This window comes from Myodes glareolus, chromosome 9 (assembly GCF_982192425.1).
Source record: "Myodes glareolus chromosome 9, mMyoGla1.1, whole genome shotgun sequence".
Lineage (NCBI taxonomy): Eukaryota > Metazoa > Chordata > Mammalia > Rodentia > Cricetidae > Myodes > Myodes glareolus.
The window spans coordinates 61970196-61988761 of NC_142034.1; the positions used below are offsets into that span (position 1 = coordinate 61970196).

The window sequence follows — 18566 nt, forward strand, 5'->3', positions numbered from 1 at the left end:
AACTGAAGAAATAGACAAATGGAATGAGTGACTTCATAGCCTGGGGACACCCCCCCCCCCCGCACTGTTGTGCCCCAAACACAAACTGTTAGTGAACAGCTGCTGGATAAAAAGCCACACACATGTTGCTTTTAGAGAACCAGAGGGCTGGCTGAGCATTATGTTGAGTTGTAGCAAAGAAAAATTCAAAATTTCTTTGCTAGTCGAGAGCCCTGGACTCGGTATGAGCTTCCCCTTTCAGTGGCCTTCAGGGTTGGTGCAGACAGCACACTATGTACAACAAGCCAGTGCAGTGCCTTGAACGTGTTTTTACAGTTTTATTTCACTGAATATAATGCACAATTAGGTATTTTCCTTAGTAAAATTTCACACTGTGGGTTCCAATAAATCTTAACTTGGGAGAGAAGCAAACCCAGTCAGAACCTATGTCAAGAAGCAGGATTCTGTTGAGGAGGAACCCATTTCTCCAGTTTCTATCTAGTATTTTGTGTACATGGAAAACATTGAACTTAAATTGTTTTTTAAAATTATAATTCTATTTCAAAACTTAGGAGAATATCATTCTCTAAATTAATACAACAGAATCTTAATTAAAGAATTATACTTTAGTTTTCAGGGTTGCTGTCCTAGGAACAAGTATACAATAGTATAGCCGACTTTTATTTTTCCATTGCCGTAAGTGAAAAGTACTTTTATTATAATAGTTCACAGTGTTTCACAGTAAGGTAAGTTTCAGTCATTTTCTACCATGAGTAAGGCAGATTCTTAAAAATAAAACCATCTTTGGGAATCAGTTCAAGCTGCTGTCGTCATCCACACAGAGCAGCTGAACAGATTCATAGGTGTATTTAACCTTGGAGCCTACTGATTGCATATGCATATTAGCTAGACTTGTGTAACTCCAGGTCGGACTCAGAAGAGCAGTTCATTTGCTTGGAAGGTGCAGCTGCCTTTCACAGTGAGAATCAGCCAGTTGTATCGAGTCCCATTGTTTATTTTAAGCCTTCTCCAAAAGGCCAGAGCCTAGGTCATAAGCCCAGACTGAGAGAAGACTGTGCCCCGGCCTGCCCACTCCCACCTTTGGTGTCTGTCTGGCAGAGAACATAACTGGAGATGATTCTGTGGAAAGTGTAGCGGAAGTCTCGGTTCCTGTAGGCATATACAATGGGGTTGACGACTGAATTGGCGTGCGACAGGAGGATGGCAACATTCATTAGCCACTTGGGCTTATCCCTGGCAAGATCCGGATGGAAAAGAGTGACACAGTTGATGGCGTGCACTGGTAGCCAGCAAAGAGCAAAAATGCCTACAATCATGGCCAGTGACTTGGCTGCATGGATCTCTCGCTGCAGAGTGGTCCTTGAGTGGTCCATCAGCTCCATGCGCTGCAGCTGCTTACAGGCCACCATGAAGATCTTGATGTAGATCACCATCATTATGAGCAGTGGAGGAAGGACACACCCAAAGAAGTTGAAATACACCATGTAGCTCATGGGGACCACATTCTCAAAGAGACACCTCACAGGACAGCAGCTTTTATTCATGCTTCCATCCCCAGATCCTGTGCAGTTGCTGATGGCTTTGTCTTTACTATTCCAACCCAGGAACGGAGTCAATCCAATGCCAAAGGCAAGGACCCAGAGGAAAGCAATGATCCCTCTTGCTCTGCTCCCAGTGACCAAACTTTTATACCTGTTAAAGAGAATATTATCCATTATTGGTCATGTTACAGTATTCCTTAACCAGAGCCCAAAGTCCCACCCTGCTGGTGTCCCATGGCCCTTTAGCTCACCTGGCCTTGAAGGTCCATTTCCTGGGGCACCATGGCCATTACTTAACACAGAGACACGGGAGCAAGTGTCAGCAGCTTTGCTGCAGGAAGCTCAGAGTGACTATCATTCTTAGCCAGGCATGGTGGCACACGCCTTTTATCCCAGCACTCAGGAGGCAGTTTAAGACCAGCTTAGTCTACAAAGCAAGTTCTAAGACAGCCAGAGCTACACAGAGAAACCTTGTCTTGAAAAACAATGACAAAAAATAAAAAAAAAAACCCACCTCATTCTTGACTCAGTACTTGTTTCTGTTCAGTGACAAAGGTATACATGTCTTAGAGGCCCTTTTTAATAGCCTCTGTACTGGTAATTGCAGGCCTCCTGGAAGGCACTGTTGGAGTAGTTGAGATATGCCAGTGTATAGGACATGTCTGTGCTCGAATGTTAAAGGACCGCCATTGTTAAGGGGAGATGTCACTAACAAATAGTGAGGAGACATGTATGTGAAACCTGAACAAAGGTCCAAGGAGTTCCCTGGACTCAGCTGACTCTGCCTGTGGCTTTTGACAAGAATCACTTCTCTTAACACCCGAAATTTGCTTTGGGACTGGTTGTGATGGGCACACACCTATGGCCCTCCAATCAGGAGGCTGAGGCCACAAAGCAAAACCTTATCTCACAAAAGGAAAATGGCCCTCTTCATACTCTGGGCAGGGCACGGCTGACTTCTCTGCAGACTCTAGAACAGAGACTCTGTTAGTGGCTCATCGACAGAAGCCACCAGCAGGAGAGTTGCTGAAACTTGGGAAACCAACATCGATAACTGGTCCTTAGTTTGTTACACATATTTTTCCCTCAACTAGAATGACAACCACCTAAGGACAGAGCATATCTTACTGAATTGGTATCTCAGGACCAGTATATAGTCTGTTCTTTTTTTGGTTTGCTTTTGGCTTTTTTGAGACAGGGTTTCTCTGTGTAGCCCTGGCTGTCCTGGAACTCACTCTGTAGACCAAGCTGGCCCCAAACTCAAGAAATCTACTTGTCTCTGCCTCCTGAGTGTTGGGATTAAAGGCACGAACCACCACAGCCCAGCTGTAGTCAGCCATCATGAAAACATCCCTCATTTGATACCTGTTAATAGTAGATTTTCAGCAACTATGTACGAGGAATACTCGATGCTGTGGCCTGGGCAGGCAGGACAACCAGTTCAATCTGCAGAGGAAGCCCACTGAGACTTGGTTCATACATAATGACCGTTTGGCTTTGCCGCTTCCTCTCAGCAGTAGGCAGCTTAGTTGCAGGGCCTTTGCTACAGGATGGCCTGCTGAGCTCAGCTGCTCACTGCATTTGTCTTGGCCAGTGATGAAACTCTCTGAAAAATGTTTTTCCTTGCCAGTGCCTTACCAGGGCCATCAATAGCACAGTTAGTCTCTGCAAGGTAACAATGCCTTCACAAAGGCTAACCACTCAGAATCCTGTCCGTGAGGTAGCCTGCACTACAGCTCTGCCCTGGACTCAGCCATATTAATTTAGTTCAGCTGAACCCAGGCCAGCCTTGGTGGACTGACTGTGGGGTAAGCAAGTCCTAGCACTTCCGTTCTCTGGCCAGTGATTGCTGAGGTACAAACAAGGAAAGCTTTAGTCTACGACATCATGGAAGACCTCTCAGTGGAAGCTTATGGATGAGAGGGAGGAGAATCCTGAACAGCAAGAAGATTCCAGGCAAATGGCACTCACACGGGCTTTCAGAAAGTGCCAGCTTACAGACTCGAGGCCGTGGAAGACTTGCAAGCCAAGGAGTGTTCATGTTGTAGAAGTCACTGGGTCACAGCAACTGAGTTTTAGGGATGCATGAGGACACAGAGAGAGCAAAGAAACTATTTCAAAACTCAAGAAGATGCTCTCTGGGACCAGGATTCAGCCTGGATGATGCAATGGATACTGGAAAAAAAAATCAACAGACCTTGAAGATGGATTAGATGGAGGATGGTGAAGAATCAGGGATGATGCATGGTTTTCAGGGGGTTTTCCCCAGTATCCTAACATTCACTGAAACAGGTGACTATGGGCTGTCATGAGAAGAGTGGATGTTAGTAACTAGTGATGGAGACCTATAGAGAAGATGCAGAAAGACTGACCCGGGTGTTGGGTATGGTGGCATGCCTGTAATCCTAGCACTTAGGAGGTGGGGACAGGAAGACCGGGAGTTTGAGGTTAATATACGCTATATGAGGCTATCCCCAGCAACCTCCTTCCCAAAAAGAAAGAACAGGCCATCAAAGAAGGCTGAGGAGGCAGAAGGATGCAGAGCTGTGTGAAGGGATGCTACCTGAGTCGTGGCAGAAGAAAGGATAAAAAGGCTGGTTTAAGAGCAAAGGCTGGATGGTGACGTGGGCTGTGTCTTCTTGAGAATTGTCACTTCACAAAACTGAGGAAGGGAGAGGCAGTTAGGACATGGGACTTGTCACCCCGGGGAGGGATGAGGAGAGCTTGCCAGGCAAACAGTGAAATGGCCTTTGGGATCTTGATGGTGGTGCCACTTTGTATTTGACATGGTGCAGGCTGGGGCCATGGAAATGGGATTTGAGAGGAGGGAGAGGAACACCGAGAGCTGAGGGACAGACTGGAGCACTCAAGCTGGGTGAGTGACTCAAGTGTCTACAGATAATATCAATAGTAGGACGGCAAAGACCCAGGGAGCCAGATATGAGAGACACCAAATTTGAGACAAGTGCCCAAATCCTCTCTCCAAACAAATTCCAGTAGCACAGCACATAAACCCCGACTACTTGGACACACTACACCCTGAAACTCACACCTCCCACTAACCGAGTCTCATGAGAAAGGGCTGCTAACCCAGGCTACCACTATGAAAAACAAGGCTCGGAACTTAAATGATTTGCCCACTACCACTAAATCATAGCAACACAAAGCCCATCAAACTGATGGCTACCACTGACCAAAGTGGTTACTTCCTGTCTAGGGAACCCCTAGCCCTTCAATGCTCAGCTCACAAGTCCCAGTTTCCCTTCTTCTGTCACCCAGCCATGCAGCAAATGCTTTAGCTCCCCCCCCCCCCCCCCAGGCAAGAGAGCCGCTTGCCAAGTCCTGGAGCCTCTGTTCTGCAAGCAGCACACAGGAATCAGGAGGATCAGGACTTGAACAACCTCTACCACTCCTTAGTGCGGAGGTTCTCAACCTGTGGGCCATGATCCCCCCAGGGATGAATGACCCTTTCACAGTGGTCACCTAAGCCATTGGAAAACAGTCCACGTTAAAGGGTTGTCCTGGGAAAGCAGACTCTGGCAATAGTTGTAGCTCTCGGCTGTGCAGAGCTGTGTCCAGGTCCTTATATAAAATCATTAGCTAAGGGGACTGGTGGAAACAAGCATACAGAAGAATCGACAATAGAGCAGTGTGATTGCTGATTACATAATGAAGGGGCTGGGGGCTGGCCAAGGGCTGCATAACCAGTGCTGGCCTACTGGGACAGGGTTCTGGGGCTCAAACCAGGTCACAGTCCCAGCTCTCAGGATGCTTTCAGTTCCGAGCCCCTGGACACCAACATAGTAAGTAGCCTGAGTCCTCTCATGAACAGTGGCTCCGGAGCCTGCCTCCCAGCCACAGCTGTGACTTCCAACACAGATTTACATAGCACTTTACATGGCTGGGAGCTAGACTGGGACTTAGCAGGTACCTACCATCAATGAGACCGAGTTCATTCCGGAGTTCATCCCACCACAGAGCACTTCCTAAATGCACACTGCTAAGTGAATACATGCTGAGAACTATCACAAGCTCCACTCCTCAGTAAATACAGACATTTCTGTTGTAAGACGATATGCATCTTTTTGGGTTTTTGAGACAGAATCTCAATCTGTCCAGGCTGTCTTGGAATTCAATATGTAGCCCAGGTCAGCCTCAAATGTAGGGCAATTTTTTCCCCCTCGACCTTCTGAATGCTGGGAATAAGATGTGAGACACCAAGCTTGCTGCTAAGTACATACATACATCAAAAACTTCATGTTCCCTACATCTACATCTACACACACACACACACACACACACACAGGACATAGGTGAACATAGGTTAGGGCATACCACTCACAACACAGTTTTCTAGCTAGGGTACTCTCAAGATTATTAGGGTCAACTGTGTGGGCAGTTCAGTGGGGCTAGTGGCTGCCAGAGTGCATATCTGAATAATACCAAAAAGCTGACGGGATCAGAGAGAAACCAATCTGGTATAGCTGGAAGAGGAGCTCCGAACCAGGACACTGTTGCGGTGCTGGGGATGAAAGCAGGCTGGGGTGCACAAGATAGGGTGCAGTTTTTTAAGGAAGGGGTGTCAGGCAAAAACAGTTTCTATTCTCTTTATCCCTGGAATCTCCTGGAAGTCAAGCAGGTCCTTTTCTTTTCCTGCAGAAGAGTGTGCCACCCCGCCAATTCCTGTCCCTGGTTCTTCCCAGGCAAAATCATATATGAAGCAAAGCAAACATCCTGCTCCCACTTGCCTGCACATATGAATTAATTCACAGAACAGAAATTTACATGGAAGCAGAGAAGTTCACACTGAAGTATGCCACTGTGTTCCTCGGCACCCAGTATTGCCCAGCTCATCCCAGCGGAACAGGCTCCTTAACAGCAGAGATGAGCATGCTCCCCATTCCATCCACAGCCAGCACTGTACCCAGAGACAAAGCCAAAGAGCCTGGTTTATATAGAGACCAGCTCACCACCGTCTTATCACATAAGTGTATTTTACATCTGCTTGTAGCTGCATCTGGAGTCTGTGACAAGGGAGTACATGTTAACTAACTGTATTGCTTAAGAACAACTCATTTTTTCTGGAACCACAGACTGATGGGGTGTGTGTGTGAGAGAGAGACATGTACACATACACAGGACATACATACATATTTGTGCTGTTTTGTTGTGGTTTGAGTTTTTGTTTTGTTTTTTGTTAACTTGATACAAGCTAAAGTCATCTGGAAAGAGGAAACCTCAGTTGACAAGATGCCTCCAACACTGGCCTGTAGACAAGTCTGTGGGGCGTTTTCTGGATCAACGATTGATGAGAGAGGGTCAGACCAGTGTGGGTGGTGCTGTGTAAGAAAGCAGACTGAGTAAGCTAGTAAACAGTGTTCCTCCATGGTCTCTGCTTCAGTCCCTGCCTCCAGGTTCCTGTCCTGACTTCCCTCAGTGACAGAGTGTATATAAGCTGGATGATGACTAAACCCTTTCCCGGATTCACACAGAAACCCTGCCTCCCCCACCCCCCCCAAAAAAAAAACGAAGGAAGGAAAAAAGTAGAGGAATAGAGGGAGAGAAGTTGGTTTGGGTCACAGGTCCTTTTTGTTGTTGTTCGTTTTTGTTTTTATTGAGTTATACGTCTTCTCCACTCCCCTCCCCTTTCCACCCTTTCCCATAGGCCATAGTTCTTATCATAGCAATAGAAAGCAAACTAAGACAACTGGCGTACTATAGCTGAGTAACATCTGAGTGTTTGTACCTGGCGGGAAGGCTGATGTCTGTAGGCAAAGTTTCTCTGTCTCAGCAGCTGCTCCTAAATAACCATTCAGAGACTTATTATTAATTGTAAAATGCTCAGCGGGTAGCTCAACATAACCCTTACATTTTAAATTAACGCATATTTCGTATCTACCCTCTACTATGTGACAGTACCTTTTTTCAACACAGAATTTTCAGCTTGCTTTCCTCTGCATCTCCCATGACTCTACCCTTCTTCCCACCATTCTCTCTGCCCTGAAAATCCTGCCTAGGTATTGGCCAATCAGCTCTTTATTAACAATGAGAGCAAAACATTTTCACAGTGTACAGAAGGATTATTTCACAGAAAATGTCTGTCTGATATCACCCAGGAGTCTGAAGTTGAAAAAGAGTAGTCCCAGATTAAGCCACACAGCCAACCAAGAAACTAGGACAGTAAAAAACCTGAAGCCAGAGATGGACTTCAATCCAGTTAGTGAGCCAGGCTGTATTGCTAATAACTTCTGGAAGTGCCAAAGAGAGGAGAGACTTGATCTTCTGGAACAGGGCCAACCAGTCCCCATCACTCAATTTCCTCCGTTTCTTCCCTTAGGACATTACATATAGAATTCTGATCTATTGGCAACAAGCTGGTCCATCCACAGAATAGCCGACAGCTTAACAGGTAAGCTGCAAGTGAAGAAAATAGCTGCAAAGTTGTAGAGAGCAGCCACGAAACCCCAGGACGCACGAGACACAGCGAGCATGCGGAAGAATCAGCAGGAAAACGGAGCAATATTCCAAGCCGGGAACACATGCAGAGACCTCAGCACATTAAGTTCCAAGAGGTGAGGGGTCTGGAAGCCAGGGCAGAAACACAGGGAGGGGCCTAGGAGGGGGAGTACTGGGCAGACAGAAGCTCCAGGCAGAGCAAACAGGGCCAGAGTCAGCTACGGTGTCGACATCAGCAGTGGGAACAGATGCCGTATACAGAAAGTCACTTCGGGAAGTTTGTGGTGGGTAGGCCTGAAGCTACATAGGCAGTAAACCCAAGAGGCATTGGGAGGTAGAAAGGTGGGTGTCAAGCAAGAACTTTCATATGGTAGGAGAGGGGACAGTGCTGGGCTCCAACAAAGCAGGAGGGGCTGAACCCAAACAGTGAAGGACTAGTGAACCCCAACCTCTCCATAGTTCACACCCAACTATACTTCCTAGCCTGCGAGTCCAACCTAGGCACGGAATATACCTGGGCCACAAGCTCCACAGCACCTCTCCCTAGCTGGCCTGGACTTCCTCTTCCACCACCAGCATCTCTCTGTGTCACCAGACCCCTTTGAACTGTCTTCTAGATTCCCATCTTCAGCTACAAGCACACCACTTACCATTGCCCGTTAGATCTGCCAGTCCCTCCAGATGACTCACCAATCTATGTGACAGTGCCCACATTCCCATTCAGTCTGCTGCTAATCAGCCCTCTTGGGAGGCCGGGCTCACTAGCTGGATCTGGTCCACTGGGGAGTCAGGCTCTTTATTGTCCGGTATCCTGGTTGGCCGTGTGGCTTTACTGAGGACCTCTTTCCAAACTCTCAGGCTCCTGGGTGATATGTCAGACAGACATCAGCCTTCCCTCCAGGTACAAATGTTCTCCATGGCCTCTGCCATACTCACACTTCCTTTCTTCCTGGACTGGATGACACCTGGCTTTACTACATCATCTTGTCCCTTCCAGTCCATCCAGCTGTCCACCAGAGTGGTCTTAAAATGAAGATCTAGCATAACAAAATTCCTGATTTAAACTCTACACTTGAGGGGCTGGAGAGATGACTTGGCAGTTGAGAGCACTTAATAAGGCTTCTGCAGAGGACCCAGGTTCGAGTCCCAGCACCCATATGGAAGCTCACAGCCATCTGAACCTCAGTTCCGGGGGATCCAACAACCTCTTTTAGATTCAGCAGGCATCAGGGATGCATACGGTGCACAGACATGCAGGCAGGTAAAACACACATACACATAAAAATTAAAGTAAAATAGTTTTAAAAATAAAATGCCTACATTTGAATCAGGTATGGTCATACACATCTGTAATCCCAACACTTGAGAGGTAGAAGCAAGAGTATTCTGAGTTCCAGTGAGACCCTGTCTTTCTCTGTCTCTCTCATACACATACACAAAATAGTAAAGAAAATTAAGTTCTGGGCTGAAATGTAGCTCCCTTGGTAGGGTGCTTACCTAGCACCATGAAGCCAACCGGGTCTCCTAAACCAGGTGTGGTGTCACACACCTATAATTCCAGCACTCAGGAGCAAGAGGAAGTGAAAGGTGAGTCCAGGCCAGCCCGTGCTATGTGGTACTGTCTCTAAAGAAATAAGTAAAGAATTCTACATTGGTGGGTAAGTCTCACCTCGTTAACTCACGAAACCACAAGGACTGACAGTAAAGACACAAAAGTAAATTCATAAGTGTATTAAAATCAGAGTGGAGGGTATCAGGAAACAGAGGTTTCGGGAGTTTATACAAACCAAGGCAGGCAGGATCATCACGGTGGTGTGGAATCCTCAAGGAGAAATGCAAACGGCAGGGATGGGAGGCTCCAGCCTAACAGCCAGCAGGGGCTGGAAAGGTCAGAACAGAAGCCAGGACAGAAGCCGGGAGCTATGGCTCTGCCCCCCACCCCCCACCCCGGGGCTGGAGATCCAGCCGATGGAGGACGGGGTGGAAATGTCTTGACTATGTCCACACTTCCATGTGAAGGAATTCAAACCCACTGAATCCAAAAACTTTTCTAAAAGCAGATTCAAGGCAAGCATGGCGGCATATGTATAAAAGCACAGCCACTTGGGAAGGGGACAAGAGGTTCAGGAATTTAAGGACAGCCTGGGCTCTGTGAGCCATCCTGTTTCAAAATAAATAAGTAAATAAAAACCAGTTAACTTTATGGGACCCTGTCAGGCTCATCAGCAAGTCTGATGACCTGAGTTCAATCCCGGGGATCCATGTGATAGGAGAGAACCAACCCCTGTGAGTTGTCCTTGGCCCTCTATGTACACGCTGTGGCATGCATACACACACACAGAAACGCAAACACAAAAAAGGGTGGTGGCCCACAACTGAGTGTCAGAAGGAGCCAGCAGGAGGGAGTACAGAAGGCTGCTCAGCAGAAGTGCTAGTCACAGAACGGAGTGTGCTTGCTTTCCTTTTTGTGCCCTTCGAGGTGCCGACTTCTATGCCACCCTCAACACACACACCTCTTAGGTCCTTTAGTGACACAGCAGAACCTTCAGGACAAACTCTGAGCTCCCTGGGAAGCCTCCAGGCCCTCTGTGACCCGCCTGCTCCACCCCTACTGCTCTGCCTCCCCAGCCTCACTCTGTGCTTAGTGCAGGCACCAGGGCTCTCTCTCTGCGCCTTTGCACTGGCTCCTCACACAGCCCAGTGCTCTTCCTTCCTATGAGCCCCACCCACATGCCTCAAGCATGAGCCCTCTAGAAAAAGTGTTACACCCCCTCAGTCAAACTGTTCTCAACTTTGATGCTGTCTGAGAAGGTGCACTCCTTAGCTGTCATGGAGACCTACAACCACTTGTAAGGTCTCCAGCCTGTTAGCCTGAGACAGAGTGGATCATGGCAACACCGTTAAGGGAGAAAGAACACACTGGACAACAATTCCTGAAGGTTGGTGATGAGTTGGAAGTATAAGAAAAGGCTGGACCCCAGACCCCTGAACTGAAGAAAGAGACAAGGATAATCCCCAGCCCTTCAGCTGCTACTGGAGTTCTGAGTGCAAGCATATGTTTGGACCGGATACAGCTTCCTTTTCCAGTCAAATTACCCTTCAGCCGTCACCCATCCTCTCTGTCACATGCAATAAATACTTGAGGGCCCACATCACAATCTGCTGGCACCCCCATTCATGGGAGATACCCCCATTCATCTCCCATTCATCAAGGACTGCTCTTAGAGAATCCAGGCGGTGTCTGGCTTCTTTCCTGGAGCTAGCCCCAAGCTGTCTAGGGCTCCTAGGAAAGCAGGTTCGTGTAGCATGTGTGATCCCAGGCTAAACAGCTCTGGGCCTCATCTCCGAAGTGCCTGCCCACAGAGTTCTCAAGACTAGGCAGGAGGTGGTATATAAGAGGCAAGCCCACCCATAGAAAGGGCTTTAACAAGGTGTGGGTGCTGTCACAGATGGAAAACTCCAACATGCAAGAAAACTGGCAGCATGTGTTGAACACCTTTAGGCAGGGCACACCCATACGGGCACAGACCAGGTAGAAGAGACACTGAGTCCTGCTAGTGGCCGTGAGTTAGGGCCTGCAAGGCTGCAGACCCGGTGCCTGTGAAAGGAATGCGGATGGTCTGTCTGGAGAAAACGTTGTTTCCTTTGCCCTTCTGCATTAGTGGGAGCTCTCTATAGGAACAAAGCTTTTAGAATGAGCACACACACATATAGGGGATTTGTTTTATACACACACACACACATATAGCTATCATATGTATATAATGGTCCAAGAATCCAGTTCACAAGGCTGATGTCTCACGTGGTCTTCAGTATTTGCTGGAATTCTGAAGAAGTAGGCTCTACTTACAGTGAACGGGTGGACTTGCCAGCGAGAGCAAGCAGGCAAAGAGAAAGAACCTCTTTCTACCATGTCTTTTAGACATTTAGGCTACCAGCAGAAAGTGTGGCTAGATTAAAGGTAGATCTTTCTACCTCAAATGATTTAATTAAGAAAAAGTCCCTTGCTCTTTCTCTTTTGGTCCTAGGCACTTCGAAAAGTCGGACATGGCCAAGTCCAAGAACCAAACCACACAACCAATCCCCAAAATGGCACAGAAATGGCATCAAGAAACCCCGGTCACAAAGATACGAATCTCTAAGGGAGTCGACCCCAAGTTCCTGAAGAGTGTGTGCTTTGTCAAGAAGCACAGTAAGAAAGGCCTGAAGAAGATGTAGGTCAACAGTTGGAGGGCAATGAGTTCATGTGCAGAGGCCAGCAAGGCCCTTGTGAAGCCCAAGGTGACAAAGGGCCCTAGTCGCAAATTAAGCCATCTTGCTTTTATTGCTCACCCCAAGCTTGGGTTAGATTAGAAGCTACATGGCCAAGGGTTGCAGGCTCTACCAACCAAAGCCCAAGGTTCAAATAAAGGCAGAGGTTTCCACTCGAGCCCGAGGCCCAGCTCAGGCCCAGGCCTCAGCTCCAGCTCAGGCTCCCAAAGGTGCCCAGGCCTCCTGTGAAGACAGATGAACTGGGGTGACACACCGACACAGTTTGTGGACGATCAGCGGCCTATGTGACTTTACAAATAAACTTGAGGCATGATCTGTAAGTGAAAAAAGGGAGGAAGGGAGGAGGGAGGGATGGAAGAAAAGAGGGAGAGAGGGAGGGAGAGAGGGAGGGAAGGAGGGAAGGAAGGAAGAAAGGAAGGAAGGAAGGAAGGAAGGAAGGAAGGAAGGAAGGAAGGAAGGAAGGAAAGAAGGAAGGAAGGAGGAGTTCCTCACTGGGTAGTTGTGGCACATGCCTTTGGAAGGCCGAGGCAGAAGCAGGTGGGTTGTTCCAGGGCAGTCTGATCTACAGAATGCGTCCAGGACAGCCAGGGCTGCACAGAGAAGCTCTGTCTCTAAACACAAAACAAAAAAAGGAAAGTAAAGAAAGAAGGAAGGAAAAGAACAAGTCCCTCACAGGTATACCCAGCTGCCAAGCTGACAAGCAAGAACAACCAGCACAATTTCCCACCAGCTCTTTCTCCAGACAGCCACAGGCGGTGCATGCCGCCTTTCAGAACAGGATGTAGATGGTGGTCTAAGGTGCAAAACCATTTCCTGCTTGGCTGCCCCTGGGCCGTGGCCCTTCCAGGCAAGCTCAGTAACTACAGGCTGTGGCACGCTGGGTGCAGCTCTGGGCCCCACTCCATTCAAGGGGAGAGCCTGTGATGACCAGGAGGACCTGTCTCCTCTCACCCCTCAGGGGGAACTGAACAGTTGGGGTGCCTACCAGCCCCAATTCATCACCCCTGCCTGGCCATTTCCATGCTCTCCTGAGGACTGGCTGGTTACCTCAGGCTTGACTTCTGCATCCTGAGGACCAGAGTTCCAGGAGCCCTCCTGAGTATGTGACCTCAGTTCCAGCCTAGTTTTCAGATATGCTCAAGGGGCCTCCCCTCCCCAATTCACCCACCCAGGCAAAAGCCACCTGCTGCCTGCCATATTGGTCAAGCTGGAGAGCAGGTCAGCAACAGAAATGTGAGATTAGACAAGAGCCGGTGGTGGCCCTTGCTGCTGGCTTCAAGGTCGGGGTTCCATCCTGGAGATGGAGCAAGTCCCCTGTGTACTAACAACAGAGGGTAAACTAAGTACAAAGCAACACCCAGTTCTGGGTAACTCTGGAGCCAGGACCTGCTTTAAGTAGGCCACACCCCAGAATCTGCAGCTACCTGCCCCTCAGCCCGTGGCACCTGCTGCTTGCCTAGCTTTCCCAGCATCCCCAGGACCTGTATCACCCTATCCTCATGCAGGCCTGTGAGGGATCTTCTGACAACACAACTTCCTCCATTAGAGCATACTAAAACAGCTGGGCACGGGGGTGCACAGCTCCGGTAGTACCCGCTACCCAGGCTTCAGCAGGGCTCCAGAGCAACTCTATAGATCTGCTCTCTCGGGCCCTCCTGCCCCACCCGCCTTCTTTGTTTTTTGTTTTTGTTTGTTTGTTTGTTTTGTTTTGCACTGTTTTTAGAATATACATTCCTAGTGACACACACACACACAGTGTGGCAGAGGGACAGAAGGTAGGACAAACATGGCCCTTTCATTCTGATTAGCCAATAGACACATCTCCCTCCAAAACACCGTCCCTCAGCACCTCTAGGAGAACAATCAAGTCAGCTCTTCCAGAGTCAACCATGGTAAAAGGGAAAACTAAGTTCACTGAGCAAAAGAAGGAAGGCCCCCAGGAGTGGCACGGAGGGGGAACAGGATTAGGCTAAGCCAGGGGGAAGTGCTCCTGCGGGCACCAGTAGGAACCAGCCAAAGGATGAAGTGAGAGAGCCAGGGGCTGCTGTGGGTGGAGACGTGGCTGACCTCCCACAGCCACCAGCTTCCACCCTAGCTCTGCTGTGCATCCCTAGCACAGCCTACTTCAAAAGCTTCCCTGCGTGGGAGTCCCCACCCAGGCAGAAAGCAGGACCTGTCTGTCTGTAGACACCCCTCCCCCTAAGGACAAAGGATACAGCCTAATAGAAGTGGTTTTTTTTCAAATGAGCACAAAAGGATGGTTTTTATGCCTGGCATCGCCTCCAGGCTCCCTCTTTTCGTGCTGCAGTGCCTGCCCCTCAGGTTAGTGAAAATCAAGACCAGGGGAGCCAGAGGCTCCTAAGTATGACACCATCAGAGCCATGGGGTCAAGTCTAAGTTTGTTTTGCCCAGGTAAGAGATGTGCTTATCTAAGCATTCTGTGCTCACACCCGGGCTTCACTGGCTTGGCTTTCTGAGAGAGACACCGCCTCCTAAACAGGATATTAAAAAAAGGGGGGGGGGGGGTATTTTATTTTATAATTTTAAGTGTGGGTGTGCCCGACTGTAGGTACTGTAGGAAGTCAGAGAAGGGTGCTGAATCCCTTAGAACTAAAAGTATGGGTTCTTGTAAGCCAACCTGATGTGGGTTGATGGGAACTGAACTCTCTGGTCCTCTGAAAGAGAAGTATCTGATCTTAATCCCTCATCACCTTTTTTTTTTTTTTTTTTGAGACAGGGTCTCCCAATGTAACTCGGGCTAGCCTGGGACTGGAACTCACTATGTAGCCCCAAGCTAGCCTCAAACAGGCATCTTCCTGCCTGGGGCTTCTGAACGCTGATTTCCATGCCTGGACCACACCTGGCTCCTTAGCCAGGCACTTCTGTTCTGAAGGCTGTAGTTCTATGGCCCCCAAGGAGAGTCTCAGAACCAACTCAGATCAGCCCACGTCAAACAAGAGGAGCTGAGTTTCAAAACCTGTCTGATATTTGGAGGGTTTTCAAACTTTTGATATAAATAGCAGACCCAAGGTAGACATTAATTTTGGAGGCCTTTATACACCCTACCCCACGTCTCTGATTCTGCAGGACCCAACTGGGTTCTGTAGTCTGCATTTTTTTTTCAGACAAGGGTCCTGCTGTTACCCAAATTAACCTTGAACTCCTGGACTCCAGGCAATCCCTCCACCTCAGCCTTCCTAGTGCGACTGGAACTACAGCCATGTTGCCAGAGTTCAGCTCAAAGTAATCTACATTTTAACCTGCTCCCATAGGGTTGCACTTTCAACTGCTGAGGGCAGGAGGCCCACCATGCACGCCGCCTCTCGGGAGGGCTCAAGGAAGGATGAGAACCTTGTATACATTTCGACCTACCACTGTGCAAGCTGGTGCTAAGGCAGATTAGACACTCACATCTGCCCGGGTGTGGAGCAGGATACTGCTGTGCACACTTCCAGATCCCCCAGGACAGGCCTGCGGATGGTAATGGCACACACTGGCCTCTGCGCTCACTATTCTTCCTCCCTTCACCTTCCACCAGCCCCTCACCCTTAGCAAATGCAAAGGAGAAGCAAGGAGCCTGTGATTCACATCTGTTTCCCCTTAAGACACCCACACCCGTTGGCTTCAAGACCCGCCCAGCACAACCCAGGACAAGAACTAACAGATTTAAACATTTATGGAACTTCCTGCTCCGGTCATGTGGCACAAGAGATACTTGGAGTGTGTCCTGGGTGAGCTGCCATGTATTTGGGGCTCTGCCAGGGGCAAGCCCAAAGGGCTTCCCCTGAGTAGGCAACTCAAGCTGGGGGCATTTGACTGCTCAGCACTGTGGGGAAAGAAAAAGTTCAAAAGGCCATAAACTACTCTATGGGAAGCAAGAGACAAGACCAGACCCAACAGAATGGAGAGAAGAGATGCTGTGTGGGTCCACGCTCAGAAATCCCTGGGTTGCAGCGCTCCTGAGGGGATATGTGAAGCCTCCCAGTCAGATGCCAAAGGCAGTGGATGTGGACCCCCCCACACACACACACAGAAGCAGGGGCTTCCTGTCCCATCTGGGACCCAAGATCCTACACACAAGCGACCACCAGGCTCATCACATCTATCTATTACAAGGGCTTGTGGGAGTTTTCTGCTGATCAATTGCCCAACACATTTCTCCTAGAAACACTGGAGTACTGCGGGCAGGACCTCTTCTCCACATCTCTACAACACTGGGGTCACACACAGCCCCGGGAGACGGGGATGGCATGGTAAACACTCTGGTTCGGCCACTCATCCCACATGTAGCATCCTGAACCAGACCCTCATCTCCCCGCGCCAGCACCCCTCACCTCCAGCATGCAGGCAACAGCACCTGTCCTCTGGGTAGTGCCAGGATTGAAGTATGTACATTTAATTGGCATTGGCTGGCACAAAGTCGGAGCTCAGTGAGTTCCTCCCTTTCTCTTCCTACTCTTGTGACTCAGTTTCCTCCTCTAGGTTCCAAATCTAAAGAGATCCAAAGCTCACTTCAGAAATGCCAAGGGCAGGCACCAACAGACATCAAACAACTTTAAATTTATTAACTACAACTGGGAGCCATGTCCCTTGCTAAGTGCCTCGCTACCCTGAATCCTGTTTTCTCAGGGTGGAAAAAGGAGAAAGTGGTTTAGGCGTATTCGGAGAAAGGGCCTCTCCGGCTGCTGGGCACTGTGGCTGTATACAAATAAGGTTACACAATGGCTAGAGGCTCTAAGACTGCTTGTCAGTGTTCCGTGAACCAGCAAGAACAGTAGCTCTTTAAAATGTCTGGGAGTAATCTGAGTCACCACGGAGCTAGGAAGGACCAATGCTCCTAGAGTTCCCCACCAGAGCTAAGTGGCACTTTTCCCTTAGAAATAAATGACTCGCTGCCTCAGTTAGGAGAGGCACATTTTAAAGCTGGGTCGTTATAATACTGTGTCCCATATAACAGTACCAGTTCCCAGAATCCAAAGTTGCCTTGCTTTTAGTTGAAGTTTCTGGGGGCCCATTACGCACAGGACCGCGAAAAGCAGCTGCTGTTAATCCATCCCTTTGACGAGCTAAGAGGGCCAGAAAGGTGTATCTTTCGCCACGAGGGTGGAGATGCAATCACCAAATCTTCCCGAGCTTGAGCTTCCTGAGTCCGTGCCGGGTACCTCGCCCGGAGCGCACTTCCCAGAGCCCCTAAGGGTGTCCTTATTTAGATCCCCTAAGCTGGGAGCGACTGGAGCATCCCTGACGCCTAAGAGACGCTTAGCCGGTGGCCTGTTCTGCTGCTCCAGGACGGTCTCAACAACCCGCAGTGGAACAGCCTCGCGGGAGGTGACTGGCATCCTCCACGCCAGAACCTCCCCTAGCTTTTAATCTGGCCCATCTGAAGTTTTAGAAGGTAGAACCGTGGGCCTGGAGAGGGCGCCCCTCGGTAGAACCTAAACAGGCCCAGGCTGGAAAGATTTGCCTCACCTGAGCGGGACGCAAATGGCCAGATACCTGTCGACAGCCACGGCCAAGAGGCTGAAGATGGAGCTCTGCGTGAGCACCAACACGAAACAGGCGAGGAAGAGGCAGCTGTGGAAGTCCGTACAGAAGCCCAAGCTGATGGTGATAGCGAAGGGGATGGCGAAGAGTCCCACGGCCACGTCGGCCGCCGCCAGAGACACCAGGAAATAGTTGGTGGGGGTCTGCAAAGCACTCGAGGCGCCCACCGCGGCACACACCAGCACGTTGCCCGCCACCGCCAGAGCGGCAATGACCAGCTCCAGTGCCACGTACAGCGCGTCCTGCGTCTCCAGCGGCATGGCCGGGCCAGCTGGGCCCGGGGTGTCGTCTACCAGGGTTGCGCTGGTCGCAGGATAGTCGCTAGGGCGCCGCAAGGCATGGCCACAGCGCTTAGACCGCGCGTCCCGAGCTGGGTCTGCGCCTCCAAGCCGGTGCGCACCGGACGGGGGGCGGGGGCGTGGCCTTGTGTGGGCGGCGCCCATTGGCCGCCTGCCAGGAGTCTTTCTTGGTCCCGCCCTTTCCCCCCGTGGTCTGTGCGCCACCTCCCACCCAGTCAGGCGCCCCAGCTATTTGCCCTGTGCACACTCCCCACTGGGCGTGCAGACCCTGCCACACCAGAGCTGCCACCTCCACCCCATGTTGGCTCCGGGTTTCCTCTCAGCACTGCACTCCGCTTGCGGTCCCTTGTCCCCCGATCCCCAAGGCCGCAGCTTTCCAGACTCTTCCTCCCTCTGCTGAGCGCCCACACTGCAGGTGACCCATCCTTCCTCCCACGTGCAAGAAACCCCCAGG

The 18566-nt window shown here is 49.8% G+C and overlaps 1 protein-coding gene across 1 annotated transcript; it reads right to left on the reverse strand.

Moving 5' to 3' along the window:
- Positions 1–303: 303 nt before the first annotated feature.
- On the reverse strand, positions 304–18213 carry Adora2b (adenosine A2b receptor). Its single transcript, XM_048448193.3, has 2 exons — positions 17739–18213; positions 304–1692 (listed from the first exon to the last, which is right to left on the reverse strand). The coding sequence occupies exons 1-2, from the start codon at positions 18071–18073 to the stop codon at positions 1029–1031; spliced, it is 999 nt and encodes a 332-aa protein (XP_048304150.3). The 5' UTR covers positions 18074–18213; the 3' UTR covers positions 304–1028.
- Positions 18214–18566: the final 353 nt, after the last annotated feature.

Excerpts from the sequence above, each read along its gene's own strand:
- Adora2b (XM_048448193.3), bottom strand. The coding sequence starts at position 18,073 with ATGCCGCTGGAGACGCAGGACGCGCTGTACGTGGCACTGGAGCTGGTC. Across the intron at positions 1,693-17,738 it reads GCCATTTGCGTCCCGCTCAG|GTATAAAAGTTTGGTCACTG; the intron begins GTGAGGCAAATC and ends TCTCTTTAACAG.